At 43.1% G+C, this 26,429-nt stretch overlaps 1 protein-coding gene across 1 annotated transcript in view; it reads right to left on the bottom strand.

Moving 5' to 3' along the window:
• The window catches only part of dnmt1 (DNA (cytosine-5-)-methyltransferase 1), a 28,233-nt gene extending 6,568 nt beyond the window's left edge, over nucleotides 1-21,665 (bottom strand). Inside the window, exons 1-28 of the mRNA XM_012878588.3 lie at nucleotides 21,440-21,665; nucleotides 20,972-21,011; nucleotides 20,678-20,785; nucleotides 19,275-19,515; nucleotides 19,068-19,140; nucleotides 18,410-18,491; nucleotides 18,276-18,316; nucleotides 18,141-18,195; nucleotides 17,979-18,062; nucleotides 17,776-17,885; nucleotides 17,572-17,690; nucleotides 17,395-17,487; nucleotides 17,150-17,301; nucleotides 16,875-17,062; nucleotides 15,446-15,626; nucleotides 15,260-15,357; nucleotides 14,998-15,145; nucleotides 14,264-14,379; nucleotides 13,980-14,181; nucleotides 13,125-13,258; nucleotides 12,855-13,034; nucleotides 11,387-11,611; nucleotides 11,110-11,302; nucleotides 10,936-11,026; nucleotides 10,711-10,845; nucleotides 10,341-10,623; nucleotides 10,109-10,250; nucleotides 9,854-10,020 (exon numbers count right to left, since the gene is read on the bottom strand). Of these exons, the coding sequence (XP_012734042.2) occupies nucleotides 9,854-10,020; nucleotides 10,109-10,250; nucleotides 10,341-10,623; nucleotides 10,711-10,845; nucleotides 10,936-11,026; nucleotides 11,110-11,302; nucleotides 11,387-11,611; nucleotides 12,855-13,034; nucleotides 13,125-13,258; nucleotides 13,980-14,181; nucleotides 14,264-14,379; nucleotides 14,998-15,145; nucleotides 15,260-15,357; nucleotides 15,446-15,626; nucleotides 16,875-17,062; nucleotides 17,150-17,301; nucleotides 17,395-17,487; nucleotides 17,572-17,690; nucleotides 17,776-17,885; nucleotides 17,979-18,062; nucleotides 18,141-18,195; nucleotides 18,276-18,316; nucleotides 18,410-18,491; nucleotides 19,068-19,140; nucleotides 19,275-19,515; nucleotides 20,678-20,785; nucleotides 20,972-21,011; nucleotides 21,440-21,486 (3,728 nt within the window). The 5' untranslated portion in view covers nucleotides 21,487-21,665. The remainder of the gene's footprint in view (nucleotides 1-9,853; nucleotides 10,021-10,108; nucleotides 10,251-10,340; nucleotides 10,624-10,710; nucleotides 10,846-10,935; nucleotides 11,027-11,109; nucleotides 11,303-11,386; nucleotides 11,612-12,854; nucleotides 13,035-13,124; nucleotides 13,259-13,979; nucleotides 14,182-14,263; nucleotides 14,380-14,997; nucleotides 15,146-15,259; nucleotides 15,358-15,445; nucleotides 15,627-16,874; nucleotides 17,063-17,149; nucleotides 17,302-17,394; nucleotides 17,488-17,571; nucleotides 17,691-17,775; nucleotides 17,886-17,978; nucleotides 18,063-18,140; nucleotides 18,196-18,275; nucleotides 18,317-18,409; nucleotides 18,492-19,067; nucleotides 19,141-19,274; nucleotides 19,516-20,677; nucleotides 20,786-20,971; nucleotides 21,012-21,439) is intronic.
• Between the last annotated feature and the right edge of the window lie 4,764 nt (nucleotides 21,666-26,429).

Here is a 26,429-nt window from a genome sequence, read left to right as displayed (position 1 = left end):
GATAACTTTTAATTGGCCATGCCTTATGATCAGACTGACCGAGTTTCAAGCCGCTCGCTCGAAATCCCTAGGAGGAGTTCGATCAAGTACCAATGCTGTAAACGTCAAAATTGAGGTCAAAATCAGACCTTCAATCTAAAATGGCCGACTTCCTGTGATATTTTCACTATGACATTAATTGTAAATTCTGAGCGTCTTGGTGAGCTCTACCACTGTACCAAATTTCATGTCTCTACGATGAAGTAAGTGAATAGCAAAGGGTCTTTTGAAAATTGCTAGGTGGCGCCGTTGAGGCATTTTTGTTTTGATTTTTGTGACGACCTTAAAATACAAAATTTTTAAACAGTCTTCTTGCATCCGCCAAGTTTGGTGAGTTTTTGAGTATGATAAAGCCCCCAAAAAGGCCCCTCTTTGGGGTGGCAGATTAATAATAATAATAATTAAAACCGCAAGCGGTGATGAGCGGCCCTCGCAGCAAAGCGCTGCTCTGGCCTATTGGCCACCGCTGGGATTTGCGCACCGCCGCCCGCCCGCCACTGCAGATGCTGTCACGCATTTTGCCCGCCCGTCCACTGGGCGATTCACACGAACGTGTTCGGCAGCGCTCCCCCACGACTCAAAAAAAATCTGGTGCAGATCGCGCGATGCAGCGAGGAGATACAGCCGTTGAATAATGATAATGCATTTGGCCACCGGACCGGACTAAATCGTTCGGCGGGCCGTAGCTTTGACACCCCTGGTTTAAACATTAGTATACCAATTTAATCAAAGGTATCTTACTAGCTGTTAATCCAGTTTAATGTGAAAAGTTAACAAAACCATTTTAGTTTTTTAAAGTTACTTGCTATTTCATGTGCCTAAGGGTTTTGTTTCTTGCATTAAGACAGCTTTTATGAAGGTTTAACATCTAAATTGGTGGATACACACCCAAAAGTAATGTAAAAGTAACACTTTAGCAATTGGACTATTGCCAAAGGAACACTTTAGCAATATCGCGGGGGTAGCAGCTTTATAAAGGAGGCCCAGACATTCCTCTCCCCAGCCACTTGGGCCAGCTCCTCAGGAGGAATCCCAAGGCGTTCCCAGCAGAGAGACATAGTCCCTCCAGCGTGTCCTGGGTCTTCCCCTGGGCCTCCTCCCGGTGGGACGTGCCCGGAACACCTCACCAGGGAGGCGTCCAGGAGGCATCCTAACCAGATGCACAAGCCACCTCAACTGGCTCCTCTCGGCGTGGAGGAGCAGCGGCTCTACTCTGAGTCCTCCCCGGATGACTGAGCTCCTCACCCTATCTCTAAGGGAGAGCACAGACACACTTCGGAGAAAACTCATTTCAGCCGCTTGTATCCGGGATCTCGTTCTTTCGGTCACGACCCAAAGCTCGTGACCATAGATGAGGGTAGGAACGTAGATCGACCGGTAAATCGAGAGCTTCGCCTTTTGGCTCAGCTCTCTCTTCACCACAACGGACCGGTACAGCGCCCGCTTCACAGCAGACGCTGCACCAATCCGCCTGTCGATCTCCCGCTCCATCTTCCCCTCATTCGTGAACAAGACCCCAAGATACTTGAACTTCTCCACTAGAAGCTGGCTCTTTGGACTTTCCTTTTTTAAAAAGCTTATAGTTAGAGTGGCTCATGTTACCCTGAGCTACCTCTATAGTTATGCTGCTATACGTTTAGGCTACTGCAGGACATCAGGGTCTATTGTTCTTCAATTTTGAATGACTGTTGTCATTTCAGCTTTTAACTTTTTGATTTTCCTTTTTTCTTCATAGTAGGTACACCTGGTCTGGCGTTCTGTTAGCTGTGGCATCATCCAGGGAAGACAGATCACCCGCTACTACCATCTAATGTAGAACTTCTGTGCTTTTTTGTCTCTCTTGTTGTGTCTCTGCTCTGTCTTCTGTAACCCCAGTCGGTCGAGGCAGATGACCGTTCATACTGAGCCCGGTTCTGCTGGAGGTTTTCCTTCCCGTTAATGGGGAGTTTTTTTCCCGCTGTTGCTTCATGCTTGCTCAGTAGGTAGGATTGCTGCAAAGCCATGTACAATGCAGACGACTCTCCCTGTAGCTCTACGCTTCTTCAAGAGAGAATGCTACTTGTCAAGACTTTGATGCAATGAACTGGTTCCCTTATATAGGAATTTTTTTGACCAATGTGTATAATCTGACCCAATCTGTATAATCTGATTGATTTTGACTTTGTAAAGTGCCTTGAGATGATATATTTCATGAATTGGCGCTATATAAATAACATTTAATTGAATCATCTCTTTAGACCAAGTAAACTATCACATTTTATGAGACAGTTATCTCATTTTAAAGATATAATCATCTAACGTTATTACTCTTAGCAAGTTAAAGCTCCATAAAAAATTTAGACCAGCTTTTAGTTCCACTCTTTTATTATGCACATCTAGGCTACCTATAAATATAAAGTATGGCATGCCAAAAAACATTTTCAAGAAACGGCCATTTTAGTAATTGCCTTGCAATTTTATATCTAAGCATTAAAAATGATAATATTTCACCAATTTTCACAGCAAGATGGAAATAACAACTATCCAACATTTTAAGATTTTGTAAAAACTTTTTTCCTCTTTTACCTACCTTTTGAAATTAATACTTGTTTCTACTTCTCCAAAATTATACTTCAAGAAAACTATTGTGCTGTCCTGGGGCCATATGCAGCTAGACAGCTAGGACAAAAGTTCCCCACACAAAGCTTCCTTTTCTTGCGTTGTCTGAATAACCTTTATCCACAAATCTGGCTTTAAACATTCTTTTTGTAAAAAGACGAATATTTTCCTAGGCAGAAGCGTGTAGAACAAATTCAACTTCAACATTAGCAGTTTCCCTAGCTTCATCGCTGAAAAGCAGCTTTTCCCAGAGCAAAATACGTCAAAGATCTTTTATTTAAAGTGAGAGCACTCACTATCTCATGTAATTCACATAGAGATCTAACAAAGTTTTGATGTCTCACTCTGATTAAATATGAACCCAAAACGTTTCTAACTGTTTTTACCATGGATTTCCTCTGACTAATAATTAATTTATATCTTATTTATGTAATGTATTCACGACATGAATTCCTTGCTGTCTTAACAAAAGGCAGAACAACTATAACGTTACTTTCTATAATTATTACAGGTCCTGCTGAGATGTCAAATTCTGGAGAGTGCTTAGACACCCTGACACACAAATATGGATTAACTTAATTTCATGTGCACTCGTGAACTTGTTTTAGTTGATTTAGTTTTCTTGATGTACTGTAGAGCGTGATGAGGTCTGTTGTGGTATTGTGTGCACTGGATTGAGGGGACAGTTGGTGTTGTCTGTCAAACCCAATCTTCTTAAGCTGCAAATTCAGTAAAGTTACAAGTTTTCTTGCAACCTCTCATATGGAACTAGTCTAAAAAATAAATAAACTGATAATTAGAAGATCAGTTTGTACATCCACACCAACTCTAGAACCAAAGCCGTATTCAGCTGGAACTTATCCTGAGAAAATGTCCCAATTCAGCCAAATAAACTCCAAAAGCTTAGAGGAGATCATTCAGCAGCTAAGTTCCTCCTCATGCTGTTTTGATGCTCTACCCACAGTTTTCCTTAAGAAAGTTTTGCCTGTCATAGCGTCTGATTTGACTCAGATAATAAACACATCCCTTCTGTCAGGTGTTTTCCCCCCAGTCCCTAAAAACAGCAATTATGAAACCACTGTTAAAAAAGAACAATTTAGACAAACTACTACTCCAGAACTACAGACCCATCTCAAACCTCCCCTTTATCAGTAAGATTATTGAAAAAGCTGTGTTTCAACAATTAAACACCTTCTTAACAACGACCAGCCGCTTTGACGTTTTCCAGTCTGGCTTCCGTGCTCACCACAGTACAGAGACCGCCCTTATCAAGGTGTTTGATGACATCCATAGAAATACAGACTGTGGAAGAACCACAGTGCTGGTTCTATTGGACCTCAGTGCAGCATTTGATACTGTTGATCACTCCATTCTGTTAGAGCGCCTGGAGAACTGGGTCGGCCTCTGTGGTACAGCTCTCCATTGGTTTAAATCCTACTTAAAGGACAGGGACTTTTTTGTATCAGTAGGTAACTTTACATCGAAGATTACAAAAATCACATGTGGGGTTCCCCAAGGGTCCATCTTGGGTCCCCTCCTATTCAATATCTACATGCTCCTCTAGCTCAGATCATAAGGAACAACAACATCAGCTACCATAACTATGCAGACGACACACAGCTCTACATCACCATGTCACCAGGTGACTATGAACCAGTTCAAGCACTGAGTAAATGCCTAGAAGAAATCAATGCATGGATGTGCCAAAATTTTCTTCAGTTGAATAAAAACGAAACAGAAGTAATAATATTTGGACCAATAGAGGAGAGATCAAAAGTTAACACACAGCTTCAGTCGCTTCAGCTAGGAACCACTGATCAGGCCCGAAATCTTGGAGTAGTAATGGTCTCAGACCTGAACCTCCAAAAGCATCTAAAGAAAGTTACAAGGTCAGCTTTCTATCACCTGAAAAACATTTCCAGGATTAAAGGACTAATGTCTCAGCAGGATCTGGAAAAACTAATCCATGCGTTTATATTTGCAACGGTGCAACGGTGTTTTCACAGGCCTGCCTAAAAAGTGGATCAGACAGCTGCAGCTGATCCAGAACGCTCCTGCCCGCGTCCTCACTAAGACTAAGAAAGTACAGCACATCACCCCAGTTCTAAAGTCCTTCCATGGCTCCCTGTATATCAGAGAATAGACTTTAAAAACTTCTGTTCGTCTATAAATCCCTGAATGGCTTAGCACCTAAATACATCAGACTTGTTATCAGTGTATTAACCATCCAGACCATTAAGGTCTTCTGGCTCTAGCCTACTCTGCATACCTAGAACCAGAACTAAACAAGGAGAAGCAGCATTTAGTTCCTATGCTCCACTGATCTGGAACAAACTTCCAGAAAATTGTAAAGGTGCGTAAAGCCTGAGTTCCTTTAAATCAAGATTAAAAACACATTTGTTTAGGATTGCCTTCAACTGTTCTAGTTAACTGAATCACCACTTTTTTGTTCTTTTTTCTATCTACATTTTATTCCTACCTACTTACTTTTATTCTGTTTTATTTTGCTATATTTTAATCATGTAAAGCACTTTGCATTGTCTTTGTACTGAATTGTGCTATATAAATAAATTTGCCTTGCCTTGCCTTACTGAACAAGACAACTTGGTTTGTGGTTTATTTGTGGTCTCTTGCTGCCACCTGGTGGACAGGTTTGAGCAAATAATGCTGTCAAAAGATTAAAAATATATGGTTTGATGTGACTTCCCCACGCCACCACGCCGCCCTGCTCCATGGAATCCACTTGGGGCTGGAATCCACAACACACCAATATGTCTGGAATCCACAACACACCAATATGTCTTCTGTCTCTTGACACAGTTTCATGTTGATTAGCTCAGAGGGGTAACATAGCGACCGCTTACAACAAAACATGACACTTCCTGTTGTCAGGGGGCGTGGCCTAAGCAATGTCATCATTTGACCATTGGATATTAAAGAAGACCTAGTGGTGATCAACTACTGAAAGTTTGGTGGCTCTGTGAGTTTTTGTGTATGAAATATAACAGTTTTGTGTTTCATGGCGAGTTGGTGAACTTTGACCCCTGCCAACGCCCCTTCAGCATGCTCAAAAACTCACCGTTTTGATAACTTTTAATTGGCCATGCCTTATGATCAGACTGACCGAGTTTCAAGCCGCTCGCTCAAAATCCCTAGGAGGAGTTCGATCAAATACCAATGCTGTAAACGTCAAAAATCAGGTCAAAATCAGACCTTCAATCTAAAATGGCCGACTTCCTGTGATATTTGCACTATGACATTAATTGTAAATTCTGAGCGTCTTGGTGAGCTCTACCACTGTACCAAATCTCATGTCTCTACGATGAAGTAAGTGAATAGCAAAGGGTCCTTTGAAAATTTCTAGGTGGCGCCGTTGAGGCATTTTTCTTTTGATTTTTGTGATGACCTTAAAATACAAAATTTTTAAACAGTCACCATGCATCTGCAAAGTTTGGTGAGTTTTTGAAAAAGGTAAGGCCCCCAAAAAGGCCCCTCTTTAGGGGGGCAGAATAATAATAATAATAATTAACACTACAGATACAATAGGCCTTCGCAGCGCTTCGCTGCTCGGGCCTAATTAAAACCGCAAGCGGTGATGAGCGGCCCTCGCAGCAAAGCGCCGCTCCGGCCTTGGCCACCGCTGGGATTTGCGCACCGCCGGCCGCCCGCCACCGCAGATGCTGTCACGCATTTTGCCCGCCCGTCCACTGGGCGATTTACACGAACGTGTTCGGCAGCGCTCCCCCACGACTCACAAAAAATCTGGTGCAGATTCACCACAACGGACCGGTATAGCGCCCGCTTCACAGCAGACGCCGCACCAATCCGCCTGTCGATCTCCCGCTCCATCTTCCCCTCATTCGTGAACAAGACCCCAAGATACTTGAACTTCTCCACTAGAAGCTGGACTTTCCTTTTTTAAAAAGCTTATAGTTAGAGTGGCTCATGTTACCCTGAGCTACCTCTATAGTTATGCTGCTCTAGGTTTAGGCTACTGCAGGACATCAGGGTCTATTGTTCTTCAATTTTGAATGACTGTTGTAATTTCAGCTTTTAACTTTTTGATTTTTCTTTTTTCTTCATAGTAGGCACACCTGGTCTGGCGTTCTGTTAGCTGTGGCTTCATCCAGGGAAGACAGATCACCCGCTACTACCATCTAATGTAGAACTTCTGTGCTTTTTTTGTCTCTCTTGTTGTGTCTCTGCTCTGTCTTCTGTAACCCCCAGTCTGTCGAGGCAGATGACCGTTCATACTGAGCCCGGTTCTGCTGGAGGTTTTTCCTTCCCGTTAATGGGGAGTTTTTTTTCCTGCTGTCGCTTCATGCTTGCTCAGTAGGTAGGATTGCTGCAAAGCCATGGACAATGCAGACGACTCTCCCTGTGGCTCTACGCTTCTTCAAGAGAGAATGCTACATGTCAAGACTTTGATGCAATGAACTGGTTCCCTTATATAGGAATTTTTGTGTATAATCTGACCCAATCTGTATAATCTGATTGATTTTGACGTTGTAAAGTGCCTTGAGATGACATATTTCATGAATTGTCGCTATATAAATAACATTGAATTGCATCATCTCTTCAGACCAAATAAACTATCACATTTTTTGAGACAGTTATCTCATTTTAAAGATATAATCATCTAACAGTATTACTCTTAGCAAGTTAAAGCTCCATAATAATTTTAGACCAGGTTTTAGTTCCACTCTTTTATTATGCACATCTAGGCTACCTATAAATATAAAGTATGGTATGCCAAAAAACATTTTCAACAAAAGGCAATTTTAGTAATGGCCTTGCGATTTTATATCTAAGCATTAAAAATGATAATATTTCACCAATTTTCACAGCAAGATGGAAATAACAACTATCCAACATTTTAAGATTTTGTAAAAACTTTTTTCCTTTTTTACCTACCTTTTGAAATTAATACTTGTTTCTACTTCTCCAAAATTAAACTTCAAGAAAACTATTGTGCTGTCCTGGGGCCATATGCAGCTAGACAGCTAGGACAAAAGTTCCCCACAAAAGCTTCCTTTTCTTGCATTCTCTGAATGACCTTTGTTCCCAAATCTGGCTTTAAACATTGTTTTTGTAAAAAGACGAATATTTTTCCAAGGCAGAAGCGTGTAGAACAAATTCAACTTCAACATTAGCAGTTTCCCTAGCTTCATCGCTGAAAAGCAGCTTTTAACCGGAGCAAAATACGTCAAAGATCTTTTTTTAAGGTGAGAGCACTCACTATCTCACGTAATTCACATAGAGATCTAACAAAGTTGTGATGTCTCACTCTGATTAAATATGAACCCAAAACTTTTCTAACTGTTTTTGCCTTGGATTTCCTCTGACTAAGAATTATTATCTTATTTATGTAATGTATTCACGACATGAATTGCCTGTAAAAGCCATGGACAATAAAACATGACACTTCCTGTTGTCAGGGGGCGTGGCCTAAGTGATGTCATCATTTGACCATTGGATATTGTAGAAGACCCGATGATGATCAATCACAGAAAGTTTGGTGCCTCTGTGTGTTTCTGTGTAGGAGATATAGCAGTTTTTCCTGTTGTCAGGGGGCGTGGCCTAAGTGATGTCATCATTTGACCATTGGATATTGTAGAAGACCCGATGATGATCAATCACAGAAAGTTTGGTGCCTCTGTGTGTTTCTGTGTAGGAGATATAGCAGTTTTTCCTGTTGTCAGGGGGCGTGGCCTAAGTGATGTCATCATTTGTCCATTGGATATTGTAGAAGACCCGATGATGATCAATCACAGAAAGTTTGGTGCCTCTGTGTGTTTCTGTGTAGGAGATATAACAGTTTTTCCTGTTGTCAGGGGGCGTGGCCTAAGTGATGTCATCATTTGACTATTGGATATTGTAGAAGACCCGATGATGATCAATCACAGAAAGTTTGGTGCCTCTGTGTGTTTCTGTGTAGGAGATAAAACAGTTTTTCCTGTTGTCAGGGGGCGTGGCCTAAGTGATGTCATCATTTGACCATTGGATACTGTAGAAGACCCGATGATGATCAATCACAGAAAGTTTGGTGCCTCTGTGTGTTTCTGTGTAGGAGATATAGCAGTTTTTCCTGTTGTCAGGGGGCGTGGCCTAAGTGATGTCATCATTTGACTATTGGATATTGTAGAGGACCCGATGATGATCAATCACAGAAAGTTTGGTGCCTCTGTGTGTTTCTGTGTAGGAGATATAACAGTTTTTCCTATTGTCAGGGGGCGTGGCCAAAGTGATGTCATCATTTGACCATTGGATATTGTAGAAGACCCGATGATGATCAATCACAGAAAGTTTGGTGCCTCTGTGTGTTTCTGTGTAGGAGATATAACAGTTTTCTGTTTTGTGGCGAGTAGGTGAACTTTGACCCCTGCTAACGCCCCTTCAACATGCTCAAAAACTCACCGTTTTGATAACTTTTAATTGGCCATGCCTTATGATCAGACTGACCGAGTTTCAAGCCGCTCGCTCGAAATCCCTAGGACGAGTTCGATCAAATACCAATGCTGTAAACGTAAAAAATGAGGTAAAATTACGACCTTCAATCTAAAATGGCCGACTTCCTGTGATATTTGCACTATGACGTTTATTGTAAATTCTGAGCGTCTTGCTTAGATCTACAACTGTACAAAATTTCATTAATCTACGATGAAGTAAGTGAATAGCAAAGGGTCCTTTGAAAATTTCTAGGTGGCGCCGTTGAGGCATTTTTCTTTAGATTTTTGTGACGACCTTAAAATACAAAATTTTTAAACAGTCACCATGCATCTGCAAAGTTTGGTGAGTTTTTGAATATGATAAAGCCCCCAAAAAGGCCCCTCTTTAGGGGGGCAGAATAAAAATAATAATAATAATAATAATAATAAGAAACAACACAGAAACAATAGGCCTTCGCAGCGCTTCGCTGCTCGGGCCTAATGATGAATGAATCAAGATTTTTTTCAACATTTTAAAATGAGATATTTGAATATTGCTCACTGCTCATATGCCTACATGTAGTTGTGTAAGTTAGTAAATAGTAAATTACATTACAGAAATCCCCTTGATTATGTCTGATGTTTTTGACCGGAGGACAGCACGGGTAAGGGGGGCGGGGTGGGGGGGCTTTGAGTTATAGTGCCCAGGGGCACCACATTGTCTTAATACGGGCCTGTTATAGACCATTAAAATTGGCGCCGCGGAAGGGTCAAAGGTGTTCCGGTACCGTGTGACGTTGCTGACGTATTTCTTCTCGTCCACCGCCACGGTGAGCGAGCAGGCCCTGGGAGCGAACACGTGCAGCGGCTCCGGATAGCGAGGCAGCTTCTCCCCGGGAGCGGCGGCCAGGATGATCGCCCGGCGCCGGGTCTGGGCCACGCCGTACTGACCGGCCTGCAGGGCGGGACACGACAGAGCTCGCTCAGGGATCTGGTTTTCGGCGGGACATTTGCGCCGCGAAAGAAACCGGCGCGGTACCCACCTGAAGGACTCCGAACGTGCACTGGTAGCCCATCCGCACCAGGCAGCGCAGCGTCAGCTTCAGGACCATGGAGTTCTTGAACGACACGAAGTTCCTCACGTTCTCCAGCAGGAAGAACTTCGGCCGGTAGTAGTCGCAGTAACTGCAAGGAGGAGCAGTCCCCAACTGGGTCAGCGGTCCGAAGCGCCCGGCGGCGTCAGAAACGGCGACTCACGGACGGAGAGACACCCACCTCAGATAGGACACCACGAGCGAGTTCTTGAACTTGGAGTAGGTGCGAGAGTTGAAGCGGTTCATCCCGCTGAAGCCTTGGCAGGGGGGGCCGCCGCAGAGCATCTCCACGTCCCCCTTCTGGGGCAGCTTCTGGCCGAGGGAGTTGGTCTTTTCTCCGGACATGACCAGCTTCAGGAGGACGTTGCAGTCCTCGGTGAACACCGTGGTGCCGGGGTTGTTGAGCCTGAACGCCTGGGCCGCCGGCTCCCACATCTCGATGGCCCACAGGGTCTCGGAGATACCTGGAGGCGACAGGTGGGGGGGGGGACGTTTGAGCGACGCGCTCGATCGCGTGTCGCGGGCGACTGAAAACGCGAGGGGCCGCTTACCAGCCTGGTGGAAGCCCTCGGAGAGCCCGCCGCAGCCGGAGAACACGTCCAGAGTCCGATACTTGGGTACTTTCAGAGTCTGGGGTTCTGTGCGGGACTCCTGAGAGTCTTGTGACGCCTTTCCTTTGCCTTTACCTGATGAGCGGCAAGTCAGATTTCTGTCAGCAACGGGTTTAAGAAGACACAAACACCGGCGTGTGGGCTCTTAATGTTCTGAGAACCAACCTTTTCCTTTGCCCTTCCCCTTCCCTTTATGCACAGAGGAGCGGGCGTGGTTGGGAGGATCTTCAAAACTCTTCGATTTAGCGCTGTAAGCCTGCAAGAGAGCAAAGTTTAGACACGAGATGCTCAACTCAACACAAAATCATCAGCAGAAAAAACTAAGAAGTAGTTTACTACCTCCAGGAAGTAGAAGCGGTCGGGTCCACCGCTGGAGTAATCGTGGACCGACTCGTTCAGGTCTTCGGCGTACTCCACCTGACAGCGTCCCAGTACCTCCGACATGTTCACCGTCACTTCCTCGTCGCTCCAGTAGAGCTGATTGACGTCCGTGTGGTAGCTGGCTTTGACGCCTCTGTGCGTGTTCTCCGGCCTGGTTGGCGACACAAATATCTTCAAACGCTCTGAACTCCCAACCCCTTAAAAAAAAGTTCCTGAAAATGAAGGAAACGTCTACCTGTAGAACTTGTAGAGTCTCAGCTTGACCTCTGAGGTGTCGGCTTTGCCGTTACTGCGGCGGTGGTAGAAGATCTCTTTGATGCGACCGACACGGAAAGGCTCCGGAGCGTCCAGGTTGGACCCCTTGATGTAGTCTGAGGACTTCCTGTAATACTCTGGATACAGATCTTCATCCACGTCCTCTTTCCTGTGGGAGCGTTTCACTGGGCTGGCTGGTTTCACGCTGAAAACCAGAAACAGGCATCAGATCACGTGATTTTTTTTTTTTTTTTTTTTAGTCGTTAATAGTCTAAATCTCAGAATAATTCATTGTTTTCAGGAGCATTCACTAAGAACACGTATAATTCCCTGAGTAAAAATCAGGACTATGTAGGGCCGGATGATAATTCAACAACAATATATATCGATCCATAGACGTATATCAACAATATATATATATATATATATATATATATATATAAAAAAAAAAGGGCCAATAAAAAGTTCAATAAAATAATAGTTTTCCATCCTTTTGCGTTCTAGCCATGTAGGTTAATATTACGGTCATTACATCCTCCCAACCAATCACAACGCAGACCCAGGCTGGCACCAAGTTGCACCTCCTTCAAAAAATTCAGAGGCGTTTTTTTTCTTTTTTTTTAAAAAACATGCCGTTTGAATTCAGTGTTTGTGTGTCCTTCACCAAAAAATAGGTCACTAAGCAACAGCGTAAAATGGCCAAGGCTGCACTTAAGATATACGTTTTGAATTTGTTGACAATTATCAATCGATCAATAGGATTTCTATTTTATCAAAAATGCTTTTTTCCCCCCCAATATCGTCCAGCCCTAGGGACAGTGGATCACATCACAACAGTCCTTAAATCACTGCACAGGCTCCCTGTTTGTAAAAAGGAGACATTTTAATGTCTTGTTTTTGGCTGAATCGTCTAGAACCCCCAGGTCACCAGAAACCAGTTTACTCAGTTTCCTTGGATCAGAACGGAGCTCTGCAGAAAGTGTTGGCTTCTTAAAAAGTCGGCACTGAATACATTCATTGCAGCAGGTTTAACATTTGTCATTTGTTTTAAATTTGCATAAATGTTTCCTTTTTTAATTTGGTGCTTAAATTTTCTAGAATTCTTTTAGAGTCTTTCTCGTACTTTTCTTCATCTTTGTATGACCTGGTGCATGAATAGTGCTGTACAAATTAGCCCCATCATTAGTGTACAAAGACAGGTCGAGACTCAATTTAATGATTATTTGGCTCATAATCATTGTTTGCATCTGTTCCTTTTTATCCAGGACAAAATCGATTGAGCGGCGGTCCCAATTTTTTAAGAAGGGAACCAGTGTTACCATTACAAGGGATCAGATTTCTAAGCCTCCATGGGAGTCTTCTCTATACTATAGTCAGATTTACATAAATCCAATTTTCCACTATGTAAATCTAAATAAGAAGGAAAAATAAATAATCCCCTCCCTCACCTAAAGCTAAAGGCTTCAGGGGGCAGGTAGACGCTGTCTCCGACCCTGAACTGCTCTCCTTTGAAGCAGGCCATCGCATACAGAGCCTTGTTGTCGCTGTCCTCGTTCTCCAGCGGCTCAAACGCACGGGGCACTCCCTTCTCGTCTCGCTCCTTGATGCGGGTGCAGCTGCCACAGAATCTGAAGGAAAAAATACGGCCGAGTTGATGCAGCGGCTTCATAAAAACTAGAGAAATAAAAATCAATAAACGCCGTTTTAAAAGTTTTCACCTGAACTTGCAGTCTTCCGACTGTTCGGTCTTGGGAGGCGTCTCAAATCGGGCAAACTCCGTATCATACCAGAACTGATAGAAGAAACTCTTCCCATCGTCCTCGATTACCTTCAGGTCAACATCGATGCCTCCCTGAAACAGACAAACGGACTTCTAAATAGGGCTGAACGATTTTTGGAAAATAATCTAATTGCCATTTTTTTTATCTTAATATTGCGATTTAATGCAATTATTTATTTTCAGTTTAATTTATCATGTCTTTTTAAACATATTAGGGCTGTACGATTTTGGCAAAAATCTATACTGCGATATATTTTAACCATAATTGCGCTTTAATTTTGACTTTTCTCCGCATTAACCACAAGCAACAAAAATGGCCTGTAGGTAAAGATGTTCGTAAACAAGGACTATTTAAAACAAGTAATTTAACAGTTTTTATTAATCTGAATATTATCATTCAAGAAAATAGCTTGTTGAATTGGACATCAATCCTTGTGAAACCAACAAACAAGTCTATGTATTAATCAGTTTCATCGTACTTAATGCTATGGTGAGATTCCTGAAAGTTTCTGGTAAAACAGTATGATTATATAAACTCTAAAACAAATAATAAAATTAGATTATCTCACTGCTGCAACTCTCTTCCCTTCCATGTGGAGCAAACCCACTTTAAACATATTAACAACAGCAAAAGGACGTGTCTGATCCATTAATTGTTACACTGCCAAAAAAATTGCAGACCTCTGCGATTTGAAAATTGTGTTATTTAAATTGCGATTAATTGTTCAGCCCTACTTCTAAACAAACCAAATTCAACACAAACGGGCAACACGAGGGGCGGCGGCGCCGTTACCTCCATGCACCAGTTGTCTGACGGGGCTTTGTACATAACGTTCACTTTTCCCTGCACATAGTTGAGCAGCATGTCTTCGCATTCGTCGACGATGACGAGCTCCAGAGGATCGGAGGACTCTCCGAGCACCGTGTGAATCCCACGGAGGAACCAGTGGGCGTGAAACATCTTCCCGTTGTTGTCCTCCCACAACGACGTGATCCTGGAGAGGAACGTCTCGTCAGAGATGCACAGATTTAGAAGACGGACTTAAATGTTACAGATGCGTCGAAGAAACGCCAAACCTTGCTAGATAGATAGGCATGGAGGGATCGTCTGATGAGACGGAGACGCAGTCGCCCACTTCCAGCACTTCGTCGTTCAAGGAGACCTTCTTGTAGTACTGCCTCTTCCCCGCGGTCTGAAGAGAAGCAGCCGGAAATTACAAGTACGTTTAGTAATAACGCAGATTTTTTGCTCCAGTTGGTACCCGTCATCCACACACAAACTATGTCTTATTATTTAAAAAAAAAGCTTTTAGAGTTAGCTTTGTTTTTAAAATGTTTGTTTTGTATACAAGTGGACTGGATACCCTGAAATTTAAAAAGAAAGATGGACAATTTGCAAACAACCGCTCTGGCTTTCTGTGCTAGAATCCTCAACATGCGACAACTAAAGCGTTTCAAATTAATCTGTTTCACTTCATGATTTTTTCTATCAAACGTCAAAAACATAAGCTGCAGATGTTGATGACAGAGAGAAAACCACAAGCTGTGTCAAAGGAAAAATTTTTTGGGACAATCCTCCGTCTGCAGCTGCTGTTGCTGCGTTTTGAGTCGATTACCGCCACCTGCTGGCAGAGCACCAGCACCACAGCATTTTTAGAGGCAGATTTCCCCCAAGAATGAGAAAAGAAAAGGTTTCTCTTATAAAAATTATTTTAAATAGTGGACCCATCAATGGTCCAAAAGCCCAAAGTTGCAGGTTTTGCCAGAAAATTCAACCTTGTTCTGCTACAAAAGGGAAAGAGAGAGCCTACCTCGACAGGCTCGCCGATCCATGCCAGTTTGGACTGGGTCTGCCTCTTTTTCTTGGTTTGAAGAACCTTTTTGGCCTTCTCTGCTGGAACGTCTTCCTCCTCAATGTTCTCATCATCTTCAGCCTCCTTTACAGCAAGATTTGGACATCTAAAAAAAAACAAAAAAAAAAAAACAAGTATAAAACACAAAGTTAGCAGAAGCCCAATGAGACCAAAACCAGAAAAACTAATAAAACGTGCTTCTTGCTTTAAACATCCTCACCTTCTCTGCTTACAAGCTTGCTTGCTTTTACCGCTGCCTCCAAACTTGATCATGTCCTTGCAGGCTGCGCACTTGCCACAGTCAGGAGATTGGCACACCTAGGGACGGTAAGAAAACCAGAATGCGTTTAGATAGAGAGAAGGCCCATCGTAGCTAGTCTTTAAAACAGAAGCGTCATCGACTCACTTCACAGACTCCACAGCGCTGACGTTTGGCCCCGCCCTCTTTATCGTTCTGCTCTATCTGATCGGCGAAGAAGGCGTCGAAAATCTGGTAGACCAGCTTGGTGGTGGTGGCCTTGGTCGGCCCCTTACTGTCCTTCTCTATCTTGGTTGGGTGGCGGATGGCCTGTCTTCTGGCGGCTCGCCTGCAAACAGAAGGGAGGCTTTTAATTTGAAGGGTCATCACGCGTGGAGCGATGGCGTTATGGAGCCTCTGGCCGTTTAAACCACAGCGTCGGGTCATGCAACGCGCCAAGCAAAACAAAAATGCTGAACAAATACACTCAGGATGGGGAAAAAATAAGAAAATAAAAAATAAAGCACTTTATTGTGAAAGTAGCCGACATCCCAGCCTTTCAGTTGAACCTTTAATAAGTCATCTGCCCGTTTCCTACTCTAGAGACACCCAACTCTAACGCACGTCAGTTTTTCATTACTTCAACCAAAAGGAAACATAATGTACATTTTTACAGCGGGTAAAACTAGACTGCTCTAAAAACATGCGACTACAACCTGGAACCAGTGATGCATCTTACTGGCACCGAGTCACACGCCTACCTACTAGGGCTGGTCGATACAGAAAAAAAAAAGCATATTGATAAAATAGAAATCCTATTGATCGATATCGATAATTAGCAATAATTAATTTAAAATATATGTTTTAAGTGCAGCACTGACCATTTTATCCTGTTGCTTAGCAACCAATTTTTAGATACAAAATACACTAACACTGAATTCAAACTCAAACCTTTATTCATCCAACTTTTTAAACCAAACCTGGAAGTTTTTAAAAAATAAAAAAAGAACCTGTGCTCTCTGAACTCTGAAGGGGGCGGGGCTTAGTGACAGAGCTTGGTTCCTGGGTCTGCGTAGTGATTGGTTGAGAGGATTTAATGACTGTAATATTAACCTACATGACTAGAATGCAAAATGAAGGAAAACTTTTATTCTATTGAACTTTTTACTGACTCTTTTTTCCCCCATCATTGATATACGATGATCGATATATATTGTTATTGAACTATCGTCCAGCCCTACTACCTACTACTTTAAATAGCCATAGTTCCAGCTAAAAATCCGGAAAATTAGAATGTGAAACAAAATCCTGGTTCAAAAAAAGAAATAAAAAGATGTTTGCATGAATCTCACTTTGAGCTTTGAAACTGGATATGCGTCACACAAACACACCAACCAACAAGCTAAAAGTGTAATCACAGCAAGGCCTACCTACCAGTACAGCTGCATGCTGCATTAGGAAATGTTAAAGGAGTATTAGACATCTGGGAGACGGGGGGGCGAAGAGTATAAATACAGGAATATCAACGTTAAAGAAGAAAATAAATAAAAAGAGAAGCTTTTTTTGTAGCCGACAGTCAAACCATCTTGAGCCGTACCTCTTTCCCAGCGTGACTCCGGCCAGTTTGATCAGATCTCTCATGCAGGGTGTGACGATGATGGGCTGCTCGTCCGAGTCGCCGGCCTCGTCGTAGCTCTCCACCTGCTCCACCACGAACTGGGCGTGGCGCAGCAGCGTGTCTTCGGTGAAGCAGTTGAAGTTCAGCCCCGCCGGGGGGACGGTGGTCTGCGGGCGGCGGGGGGGAAAGAGGCTGGTCAGCATCGTGCGGCGGCGCGAGGCGCGCGCTGAGGAACGCGGCGGACGAAGGCTCACCTCGATCTTGTTGAGAAGGTCCTCGTAGGAGACGTCTGGGTTTTTCTGCAGGAACTCCACCACGATCTTGCTCATGTAGATCTTCTCCTGCATCAGGGCGAAGATGGGCGCGTACTCCTCGCTGGGCTCCATCAGGATGTAGTCGGCGAAAGCTGCACAGATGGCGCAGAGGACATTAGCGGGGGGGGGGGGGGGGGGGGCGCAGACACGGGCGAGCATTTGGCGATAGCAGAAGCGTCACCTACACGTCGTGAACCCGATCAAAGCCTTCTCCCCGCCGTCGAAGCCGGTTATCCACCAGGCGTTGATGGGCCCGAGCTTCCTGGCAAAAACGCCACCTGAGAGACAGCAGAGAGGAGATTAGCCCACGCCGCGCGGAGGCTAACGAACGTGACCGCGCCGAATGGAGGCGGCAGCCCTACTGGTCAGGCCCGGGCTGTCGTCATAGATGGGTTTCACGTAGCAGCTGAAGTACAGCTCCACGTTCTTCTCGATCAGCCCGGAGTCGAACGGGCAGAGGTGGCCGCGCTTGTCGTACACGCTGCAAAGACACGACACGCCGCCGTTAGCCCGCCGCTCCCAGGAGCCGCCCGTCGGCGAGAGCGAAGCCGGGCGGGAGCACCTACCTGAAGTTTGTGATGCGGTGTTGGGGCAGATTCTCGTAGCTCTCAAAGCCGTCCTCGTTGGATTCGAACAGAGACAAACTCTCGTGAGTCAGCATCTCTGGCTCTTCAAGCTGAGGATGCAAAGAAAGAACGTTGGGGATTAAAACCGGTTAAACGAGCTCTACCCGACAGCGAAAACCCCCCGAAAAATGCGAAGGTCTCACCGCGTTGTCCGGATCGCCCTGAAACAGCTTCAGATCGGGGTCGTCCAGATACTGCCTGCAGTCAGGACATTTGGGCGGTGGCGTCTGGTGAGAAGAAAAAGAAAATTAAAAGCCGCCACCTGCCACCGCTTCGTCGACGTTTAAAAAGGACCGTGCCGATACCTTCGCAGCGGGTCCTGGCTTCGCAATTTTGGATTTCGACTCATCTGCAGCAGGTCTGCAAAAAAAAGAAAAAGAAGGTCTGTAAAGCAAACATTGGGTCCAGGATGAGAAAGCTTCCGGGTGGATGTTACCTACGTTTCATCAGACTCCACCTTGAGGCGCTTCTCCTCCTGAGTCTGCGACAACGTGGAAAACGATTGTTAGCGAAACCCTGAAAGTGCCAACCTGAGCAGACATTCAGACTTCCCACTGGCCGATAAGAACGTCACCTCTTCGGCGTCCTCCTCCGTCTTCGGCTCGTTTGCTCCGTTGACGGCCTCTCCGTTCAGGTCCTCAGATTTACGCTTCTGACTGCAAAAAAGGCACATCTATTTAAAAATCCCGCCACTTCCCAAGTGGGCCTGTCACGATAAATTTTGCTGGACGATAAATCTTCCCCAAAAAAATATCACGATAAACCATAATATTGACATCTGGAGACCTTTTTCAACCAATATGATAATGAAATAATAACCCAAGCACATCCTCTTGAGAACGACTCAGATAGATTAAGCGGTTGGCCGCCGTCATTTGGCTTAAATCCAAAAAACTCCCACAATGCAGCAGTTCCACTTTCTTTACCAACTGTCGTTTCTCTGGCTCTCCTCACGAGGCTCTTAGAACACGTGCCTAACTAAAACAAGATTTAACTCCTTATACAGAGGTAACACAGATGTGGCGAGTAGACGCTGATGCATCACATTGAAACCTTTTGTTATAGAGTCTCAGAGAGGAGAAAAAAAAAATACATGTGCAAATTATCGCAATTGTTTTAATTAATCATGATCGAAATTTATCGTGAGATCAACTCATTATCATGACAGCCCTTTCCCAAGAGAAACATTTAGCCTCCCGGTGGAGAACATAAGCAATAAAGCCAATACGTACACTTTAGAGAACATGGACAGGATGGTCGGCTGCTTCCCGCTGTTTCTCGTCACTCTTGTACTGGTCGGCGATTCTACAAAAAGAATTGTGGGGGGAAAAAAATTACTTATTTGAACTTTTTTTTTTGTTTTGTTTTTTAAAAATGCACCGATTTTGTGAATCCTTCTCTCGAAAACCAGGATTTGCGGGATGAACGCCAAGACTAACTTTTCGTTTCAGAGTTTGCCTTGCTCCTGCGCCCGCCCTTCCCCCTGAGAGCCGCCGGCGACTTGGTCTCCGCCTCCTCTCGCTCCGCCGCCATCTCCACGTCTTCCTCCTCCTTGTCTTTGTGGGAGCCGTTGGCGAAGCCGTTGGCCTTCCCGTTCTGCTCCGCGCCGTCCACCAGCGAGCCGTTTTCCAGGTGAAGCTCCTTACCCAGCAGCACCTTCACTTTCGAGATGTAAACCTCCTGAGGGGAAAAAAGGTTACAGGAAGTTGACGGGTGCGTCTCAACAAATTAGAATATCATCAAGAAAATATTAAAAAAAGAAAAAGGTAAAATTACTCCAAAACGGAATAATTTAGTAAAATTTCTTATATACAGAATGATACATTTCAGGCCTTCTGCTCATTAAAACCCATAAACCAATTAAAGACAACTTACAATGTCACACAAGACCAATAAAAAGGGATTCTTACTACAAATATGTTACGTTACGGCCTACACCATCGAGACTAAGACTGCTGACTTGACAGATTCCCAGCAGAGAGGCAAGAGAAGTCCCAAAAGGAAGCTGGCTGTTCGCAGAGTCATACCCAAGAATATTAACGGAAAGTTTAGTGGAAGGAAAAAGGTGCACAAGCCACTGGGTTAACCGCGGCCTTAGGTGGACTGAAGAAAAGCCAGACTCAGAGCTTTGCACAAGCAGCAGACTGCAGCTGGAGTCCGAGCTTCAAAGGCTTCCACGCTCAGACGCATCCAGGCGATAAGCTAGAACTGTGCTGAGCCAGAGACAATGACAAGTGTCTCACCTAGACACAGGGAGAAAGAGTGTTTTGACTTTTACTCAGAGGTCCAAAGTCCTCGTTTTAGATGAGAGCGCCATGGAGTGTTGTCGAGAACGGTAAGCACGTCTGAGCAAACGACGCAGATTAGCCGAAGGCTGCGATCACAGCAACACGGGACTTCCTCGGCCCATCAGTCGTACCACAGGCTGTTCGCCTCTGTGCCATGCCCCAAGAATTACATCAGCTGAAAGCCCTGACCAAGTCCTGGGTGCATACACAGTACATGTGCAGATTTTTTTTTTTTTTTGTTTTTTTAAATAAATAGGTTGACATCTCTGCACTGACCCTGGAATATAAAGAAATCACATTTCTAAGATTCTACTCCCAGAATCTGCACCTTAATCATACGTTGGAAGCCATCCTTAAAGTTCCCATTCAACAAAACATTAGATTTGAGGTTCTCTTTCTGGAACTTAATCGTGGGAATTTATTTTTTTTCTCCTTTTCCAAAACAGTATAATCTATTTACTGTAACTTAATAGTCAGCTGAAGGACAACAAAAATAAAAACATTTTTTCTCCTCCCTTTTTTTTTGGGGGGGGGGGGGGGGGGGGATTTCTGACCTTTGAGATTTCTGATTTCTTCATTTTTTCCTCCAGGCTGGTCAACTGGTCCTGGGCGTCATCATGCAGGAAGTCCAGCACCAACTTCAGCTTCTCCTTCACCTGATCCTGAGATGATGCGTTGACAGGGATGAGAATTTCAGGTTAAAAAAACAAAAAAAAAACAAAAAACATTTTCAATTCAACTTGTCTAGTTAATTTAATGTTTAAAAATCGGAAACCAATCTTGATCAATTCATTAGATTCTAGCAAAGTAGCGAGAGCAATATTATTATTTTTTTATGTTGCACTTACCTCCTCTGGAGATCCATCATCATCATCCAGCATCTGCAGCCTATAACCACAACACATCAAAACATTACAGATATAATGCAGCAACAGTCTTTTTGTTTAAAGAAGCACGCTGGCTTTTATGTTATAATATTAAAACGAAAATGAGAGAAAAAACACACATACACGCGCGCGAACATAAATAAGAAAACTTCCTGAGTGGCGCCAAATCACACACACACGACCTCATCCATTGTGAGGCTAACCATGCTAGCGGGCTAACACCGACTGGGAGGAAAACTACCAGCTGAAGCGGATCATTGGCAACAAGCTAACGCTAGCTGCAGATGCTACAGCGAGCAACGCGGCGAGGTTCAGCCGCCGCACGCAGAGAGGGGCCGGGGACACGTTATCAGGCACGCGCCTGCGACTTTAGAGTTGATGCAGACAAATAACGTCCACGGCGCTAGCATGTCTTTAACAATACCGTACCTCTTTCTCACGTCGTCGGGCAAAGACAAGGACGTTTTTGACGGCATCGTAAACAGGCAACTTGAAAGCACAAGGACGCACACGATAAAACTGCGTTGAGATAAAAGTGTTAAAACAAGTCGTTCGGCCCGCTGTCATTAAACACAGCACGGCTCCACAGTGACCCGCCAGTCTGTGGGCGCTTCCTAACGCGGATGCTATATCCAGTTCGGGCGCGCAGGCCGTGTTTTCGCGCGGAATCTGGTGGTGGGGTTTCCGTTCCATTTCCGGGAGCCGGACGTTTTGGCTCAGAACGCCTGCAAGAACCGATTCGTTCTTCTCCCGAACAACTTCACTTCGTTCGCTTAGAATCAAAATTACTTTTAATATTTAACTCATAGCTGTGTAAGTGCAATCCTAACTGAACGCATTACTAAATGCATATTTTTTTGTTAATACAGTAATTTTACTTCAATTGATATGAACAACATATTGAATGTTAGTGTAAGAAGAATGTATTATTATGAACATTAATTAGATAAATCTTCTCTTTCTACCCCCCCCCCCCCCCCCCCCGCTACAGATATAAATGTACTACTGTAACTCACTTTTAGACTAGTCCAAGCAATAGTCTACAACGCATTCTGCACTCCTCAGTTTGCATTAGGACTGATATGACATGTAGTCATTGAAAGTCATGTAGGTACATGTAACACGTCACTGTTTTTCCCAATATCTGGAGAAACCTAATAGGGGAGATATATTAGCAGATTTATCATAACCCTATCCTTTAAAAAAGGCCTGTGTCTTAATACTGTGTCACTATATTTTTCAGTGGGAGGCAATGATCTTGGCACATTATTTATATTGTGTCTCGGTACAAATGGGTTGAAATGTTTATCTCTTTTTATTATACCGTGGTGTGTTTATATTAAACAGGTGTGTTTATATTAAACACACCATGTTTAATATCAAAAAGACCAAGAATAGTCTGTCGGAGTCGACTGTTCATGTAAATGAGCTGGCACATCGACTCGGCTCGGTCGCGGCCGACACATCAGTAACGGAAACCCCGGCGCTGCAAACGCTACCACCACAGCGAGATATGGGTAAAATACCCCCTGCATGTAATTTACAGTCTCTGTTAAATAAACGAGCTAGGGTCGCAAATCCATTTAATTTATCATATATAGGACCTGTAAATAGAACAAGGATTATAAAGGGCTTACAATTGCCCAAACTATACATGTTTAGAAATTAACCATAACATTTGATTCCCCCCTACTGTTTCGCACTTGTTGAAGTCCGCTGACCAGGCGGAAGCAATGAGAATGTTGTTTACTACTGGGCAATAACAGCAACATGCATCTCTGCATTTGAGAGGTGATTGTTTGTAAGACCCTTGGTGTTTCACAGCTAAGCTTAATTTTTTATAGGCTTTCATTACTGTGGGTATATGTCAAAAGCCAGATTTTAATGTTGGGAAACCCCCCCCCCCCCAAAAAAAAAATAAATAAAAATAAAAATAAATAAATAAATTAGGGTAAAACAGGGAAATATCAAAATGGAATTTAAATGCAGCTATTTCTCACCAAAGTATAATCATATAGTGAAAATAACCCCGACAATGATTACTGATTGAGGGTAGGCCTACATGTGAAAGCAAGTGACTCTGCATTGAGGCAGACGTCGACTTCTTAGGAACCTACAACCACATTTGAACATCGGATTTTCCCTTTTGTAGTCTGGGACTAGATAAAAGACCCAGAAGGGAGGTATTGGTACATTTATTGGGCCTAGGTACAGAACGCTTAGATTCTGAAACTCTTTTCTGCCAAACCCATCTGCGCTAACAACCTGATTACCCAGAGGCTTTAAGTAGTAGCTGGTTTTCCATCAGGAACCAGGAATTCATAAAGAATTCTGATGAAATTTTGTGGCATTTTAAGTTTCCATCTGGTTATATTTCAGTAAAATGGTTTTCATACCTATTACTTCAGTTCAACCATTCTTCACACTGCCTTTTGCTTTTCTGAGTTTGGGTTCCAGCAGTGACAGGTCCAGGGGGGATACCCAAACGTTCCTCTCTTCAGAAACACTCTAGATCCAATCACTGACACCAACATACCGGAACACATGGACTTGTCCTCAGACTTTCATTCGCCAGGTCAGTGGCTCTGTCCCAATACTCACACTACAGCCTACGCCCCTCTATGAAGTGTGTACCTGGTGGAAATGCACATGAGGGTCTTAGTGCGCAGGTTACCAGTGTGCAAAACTGGAGAATTGGGACACTACGGGTTATGTCATTAACTTGCTGTGTCATAACTAGGACGCGAAAAATGACAGGACCATCACTGTTTTTGCTTTCTTTACTACTAAAAATTCTTCCAATTTTAACAAGCAATCGTTTTGAGGGGAATAAAGTTCAGAAACCGAAATTTGAGAGGATTGGGCATAGCAGAGCGAGTATTGCCACGAATGAATAATGAATGGAAAATTATATATATATATATATATATATATATATATATATATATATATATATATATATATAATTTTCCATAAATAAATAAATCTAAAATATCAATAATAATGATAATATCTATCAATAGACAGATGCTGTGTGCCTTTAATAATGATAGCACCATGTTAAACAAATAATAATTGAACTTTATTGATCTCACAATTGAGAAATTCACTTCTGCATTTAACCCATCCCCTTGGGGAGCAGTGGGCTGCCACTGTACAGCACCCAGGGAGCAGTCTGGGGTTAAGGGTCTTGCTCAAGGACCCAGAGTGGCAGGCTGTGGGAGTTGAACTCAGAACCTCCAGGACAAAAGTAAAATGCTCTAACCACTAGGCCACCACTTGTGATGTTGCTTTCATTTGTTACAGAAAATAAATGAAAAATAATAAAAGAGACATTTGATATTTTTTATAACTATTTGTTTATTGTATTTTTTACAATTTCAGCTGTTACTGGTTGCTTTCTTTTTCGGACTCAGACACTTTTGGGTAAACTAATGTTTAAATTGTTTACAGCTGTTGATTCACTTCATAGCCTTGGTGAAGACCTAGGCTACTGTGCCCAGTGAACAGAGGGTAATTTTCAGCTTTAGATTGGGAAATGTTAAAGTCATTTCATCCGTCCCAGTAAACTAGAAAAGTTAGTTATGAGTAAAAAACTCTTTCATGTTCATTTTATGAAACGAAAATGGGTGAGCTGTCATTTATTTAAAGTGGCAGCATGATTTTAAATGTAGAGTAGAGGTCTTTTTAAACTCAAAACTAAAATATGTTGATTTATGACTTGTATTCTTAGTATATTTTCCCCTTTTTGCTCAAAACGTTCCACGCAGCAATGAATTGTGGGTAATGCACTTCGGCGAAGTGTGACTCGAGGATGCAAAGGGGGCGGGGCGAAAGACCGCTTCGGAGAATCTGGACACATAACGCGCTCAAACCCTCAGCGGGAACGCGCATCTGAGTGCCACGGGGGTGGAAGTGCGAGTTTTGGGACATGGTCGATGTTTTAGTACTGAATAATTGAGCTGTCTTACAATTTTACTGTAATGTATGATTCAGACCCTAACTAAATTATGTCATCTATGATACAGTGAAAATTAAAAGTCTAAAGACCCCCATGAAATGGTCTTGATTCATGATGTGACAAAAAAGAAAATGAAAATAAAAAAATCAGACCATGACAAATCATTTCAAAAAATGTGTTTCTTAAATGATACATTCAATCTCTCCAACTCAAACTGGAATATTTTAGGGGGGAATGGTGGGTTTGAATAAGTGTGGAAGCCTTTAAACTGATATCTTAAGCTTTGACTCAGCAGCGTTTAGCCACTCCTTCAAAATTGTCAGGTTGAAAGGGCATCTCCTGTAGCCCTCTTCAGATCAGTCAACAAATTCTCAAAATGATTCAGGCCTTTGTTCTAGCTTGGCCATCCTGGAAACTTAATCTTCTGGTGATTAGGTCGTTTTTATGTTGTTTTATATGCATCCGTTGGCTTGTTGCAGTGCTGAAATATGAAGATCCTTTTAATCTTTAGCTTTTTATCAGAAGCTTCAAGTTCATGTGGCAACACTGGCTGGTACTTGAAACTGCTCCTTAACTCCTCCGACCCTGTTCCAGATAATAAGCTGCTGCCTAAAAGCATGATACTGCCACCGCCATGCTTCACAGTGGATATGATGTTGTTGTGGGGATTGGCGGTGCCAAACCTACCCAGAGGTTACTTACATTTTTCTGGACTTGGAGATTTTATGTCTGTAAAATAAGGCTTCTCTTGCCACCCTACTCCATAACTTTGACATGTGAAAAACATATGAGATTTTGACAGTGGAATGGAAAACTTCCCTTTAACAGGAAGAAACCTCCAGCAAAACCAGACTCAGGCTTGATCATAATCTTCTTGGATTACTTATCCAATCCCTTGGAAATTCTTTCTATGCCCCTCTCCTTACCTTAGGCAATGAGATTATGGCTGTAAATCACCAGTTTTGTCACAGTACGATGTGATATCGATTGGTTTGGATGATGATACGATGGTGTTCTGTAACAAAGTGTGTTACGATTTCTGATTGATGCTATCCATATGATCCAATATCACCTTCCCAGCTAACACTATTTATTTACATTGATATTAACTCACAAAAAAATGCAAATATAATTTGACCATTTTATTTCTAAGCAGGCATTTGAATCAAAAACAACATTCTTCTAATTTAATACTACTACTGCTACTAATAATAATAATTATTATTATTAAAACTCACCTGTTCACTTTAGTCTCGTGCCTTGTGCATTTCAAAACAAAGGTGCATCTTAAAAATTATTTAATTGATATTTTCATTTTGCATCGATCTAATTGGATCATTTCTAATTTAATCCATATATGGATGTTCATTGATGAATTGTCACACTCCTAAATCAGATCCCTCCTTGGCTTTGGAAGCTCTTCACAGCAATGGCTTTTGATGTGAGACACAACTAACT

Source organism: Fundulus heteroclitus, chromosome 16, assembly GCF_011125445.2.
Source record: "Fundulus heteroclitus isolate FHET01 chromosome 16, MU-UCD_Fhet_4.1, whole genome shotgun sequence".
In the NCBI taxonomy this organism is placed as follows: Eukaryota; Metazoa; Chordata; class Actinopteri; order Cyprinodontiformes; family Fundulidae; genus Fundulus; species Fundulus heteroclitus.
Note: the sequence above shows the minus strand (reverse complement) of the source record. Positions and strands in the feature narration are given on the sequence as shown.